Source organism: Plasmopara halstedii, assembly GCF_900000015.1.
Source record: "Plasmopara halstedii genome assembly, contig: Scaffold_3111, whole genome shotgun sequence".
NCBI classification, from domain to species: domain Eukaryota; phylum Oomycota; class Peronosporomycetes; order Peronosporales; family Peronosporaceae; genus Plasmopara; species Plasmopara halstedii.
This window is the reverse complement of record NW_020190014.1, coordinates 243,991-247,495: the sequence shown is the minus strand read 5'-3', so window position 1 is coordinate 247,495 and position 3,505 is coordinate 243,991. Positions and strand designations below refer to the sequence as shown.

General features: G+C 43.3%; 1 protein-coding gene across 1 annotated transcript in view; it reads left to right on the top strand.

Annotated features, from left to right (window-relative positions):
• Window positions 1–3,436: 3,436 nt before the first annotated feature.
• The window catches only part of PHALS_07556 (pre-mrna-splicing factor slu7), a gene marked incomplete at both ends in the record, with an annotated part of 1,482 nt that continues 1,413 nt past the window's right edge, over window positions 3,437–3,505 (top strand). The window contains one exon of the mRNA XM_024721044.1: window positions 3,437–3,505. This exon is cut by the window's right edge and continues 1,413 nt beyond it. Coding sequence (XP_024586183.1) covers window positions 3,437–3,505 — 69 coding nt within the window.

Here is a 3,505-nt window from a genome sequence, read left to right as displayed (position 1 = left end):
TCGAGCGTGGTACTTATCCATTGGGATCCTCCGAGGTACTAAGAAGCGAGCTCGGAGATCTTTTCGCTGGTAAAGCTCAGCCTGTGTAGTCGCCGGGGCAAACGCCTGACGATCGAGTGATCGCCTATTTCGCATCAGTAGCGGATTCCGCCGAGCGGAAGCCGTATTCCACACGAGAGTTCAGGACCGAACGTGGATACTATGGCATAAGAGCCGCCCTGCGGGAAGCCTCAACTGCTACTCCTGTGCCTCGTCGAGGTGATTGGTGATAATCGGGTCACACGTACCCTGGTGTGAAAGGGTGGGCCACAAAAGATGGTGGGACGGTACAGTAGTGCAAATTACACAAGACGATGTAATCACACAATGGTTTGGCTACACCGTATCAAGAAGCCGCTACGTAGCGGGACTGCCACATTAATTAGTTTTTACTGTTTAACTAGAAAAGTCTAAGGTTTCAGACATGGTCGGCTTAGCCGCAAATAAAACAAATAAATACATTTTCATTTTTGATTGGAAAAGTAAGTTTGCTTTGGTTAACGCCTTTAGGTACTCTCGGGGGTAGCGGATTGCAATCCGCTACACTCGCACAGGTAGAACGTAAGGTCAGTGACCTTAGTAAGCTTCGAGCTACGGCAGCCCTGCTGTGAAAAGTCCCTGGTAATATTGTTGCCATGGATTGCTTGTTCTGCACCAAAAGTGTGGTAGCATTGTGCTATCTCAAATTGTGATTCATGTCCTAACAAAAATGGAAGACATCTTGTGTCGCGCACATCTCTTATGTTGTAGTTTTTGAGGCATTATCGCGGTTTTGCTGACGATCATGCATCACCAAATGCTCCAACAAGTGAGAGGTGAGAGCGCCTGACGTATTCTACCTTTGCAGCGATCAATGACTCGTAACGGTACAGTAGTAATTGTATCGTATCGTAAATGATAGAGCACTGAAGCTTGACCTGTGAGTTTGATAGTACCTTTGCCATTTTTACGAGTTTTTCTGCCGTGAGACGTACAGATATCGTATCTACACATAGAATATTCGACACCTCCCCAAATTTCTTCCCGAACATATAAGTCATGCGTAGCACATAATTGTACCACGCTTCTGGACATGTTAAAGCTCTTGACGATTTTGCACAGCTCTTTGGATGCCCATCTTTCCAAATTTTGGCTGTGAAACCTCTGTTGAAGAGAGTCGACCAAATTAAGGCCAAATCTCATTCTCTTGGCATTGGCGAGGTACAAAATACCTATTCTCTCCTTTAAAAACCAAACGCCCTACAGGACGTGACAAATTCCCGTAAAGGATTTGCATATCGGCATTAAGTGGGAGCTCGAAACTTTGAATATCTCAATGAAAAGAGAATTGTACACGATGGGTGTGGATGAAATAGATGTTACAGCCACAAAAACCGCGACGCTGCTTAGTCGCCAATCGATCATCCTTTCATTTTAGCCTGGCTAAAGTCTATTGCCTTTGGTGTGCTACAAGATCCTCCCTTATCCAGCCCCGACCGACCTTTATGAATGAAAAATGTATTCTTCGTGAGGCAACGCTCGCCGCTACCTTGTAAAAGGCCGGGTGGACACGTAATGGTATAGTCTATCGCCTCTGGTGTGCTAGAAGATCCTTCCTTATCCAGCCCCGACCGACCCTTACGAATGAAATATGTATTATTCGTGATGCAACGCTCGCCGCTACCTTGTAAAAGGCCGGGTGGACACGTAATGGCATAGTCTATTGCCTCTGGTGTGCTAGAAGATTCTTCCTTATCCAGCCCCGACCGACCCTTACGAATGAAATATGTATTCTTCGTGATGCAACGCTCGCCGCTACCTTGTAAAAGGCCGGGTGGACACGGAATGGCTTAGTGCGAGTCGCACCTGTACGGCTATTCTCCAAGATTAAAAAAACCATTTCTGCTAATCGAATATGGTATCAGACGTAACGTCGATTGAAACTCTCAACTCTGGACAAAATCGACTACTTCTTGTTTTACTTGACTGTTGGCTATGGTCCCATATTTGGCTGTGCGAGTCTTCGCGACTTCTGTTGCTTCAATAGTCCCCATAATGAAAACGATGTACCGCACGTTTGAATCTATGTTCGTGCGCGACCTATTAGCTAAAAGTTAGCGAGATCGATCCGCTGTTGTTCATTTTGAAGAAAGACAGCGTCAATTGGCTTTTGAAGTATTTGCTTTCAAAAAAGACTTTTTTGTTTTACTCTAAAATGTCGTATGACATGAGCGCTTCCGCTCTATAAGACTCTTTTGGCGTTTGTGGGAACTCCACCCACTTCTATTCAAGCACATATGTTGGTTTTCTAATCAACTTAATTTATAGCTAGTGAGCGCCTACCAGCAAGCGATAGTCGCTCCCAGGTCTAAGATTGCCAATTGTGTCATCCGCTCAGATTTACCCATCGACAAGTACTGGCCTAGCGTATCTTGTGTTAATTATGTGAGCACGACGTACTTAATCGCTACAATAGATACAACCAGATTGTGATAAGTGCGGCGTGGTTAATATCATCTTAAACAGAGGATGCTTTTAGTCTTGTTTGCGTTAAATAAATCACAGAAGATGGATCCACTTGCCGTGTCAAAGGTGTTTAAGTGAAGATGAAGAAGAGCGGGAATCAATATATTATCTCGCTTCATAATCAGAGCTAGCTCAACGGTGCTAACCAAATTCATTTTTATTGCTATTGATGTTGAAAAAACAGCTAATAACACACGTGTTCCACAGTTTATACCTAAAGGGTAAGTCAATAACATTCCGAGTACGAGGCATGATTTTCATCGTGGTACTTTACCAGACGATAACGATGTTATGTTTAATTACATTATAAATATGAAATTTGTTAACAGAGTACTGGCACTCCAGAGGATAGTTGTGGCTGGACAAAGCTGCAGACTTTCCGGCAAAACATACGGTTTTTACATTATAGTTGGTGAATGTGAACTATATATTTTTCACTTAGTTAGATAAAATGTTAATGTAACACTTTACAACAAGAGCAGGATAAGTATTTAGGACTTAAAGGGTCTTTGTTCTGCACGTAGGAACAGACTTTAAGCTACTCAGCTATATGTAAGCCAGCTCAGACTCCTTATATAAAAGTTTGTGCGTGGTAATCCAGCTTCGCTTGGTAGCACTCGTAGTCAATCTGACGGCCGAATTCAGAAAAATATCTTTAAAAAAAAGACGAGACATGAATATCTTGCTTATTTTAGCCCGTCTCAGCAAAACCCGTTTGATAAGCCTATATCCAAAGGCTGTCGAACAACAGACGTACCAACACTTGGAAAAGTTCAACAGCTACGCGAAATGCACCGGCGAGACACCACCATTGAGTTAAAATCAGATGCCGGTAGATGTATGACCAATTGCTCTAGATTTTACTTCAGCGAGACAGCTTGTTGAAATTGTAATGTCATTTGAAGCAAAGCGGAGAGAATCTTCACCTCAAGATACAAGAGATTGTAACGACCAGAGGATC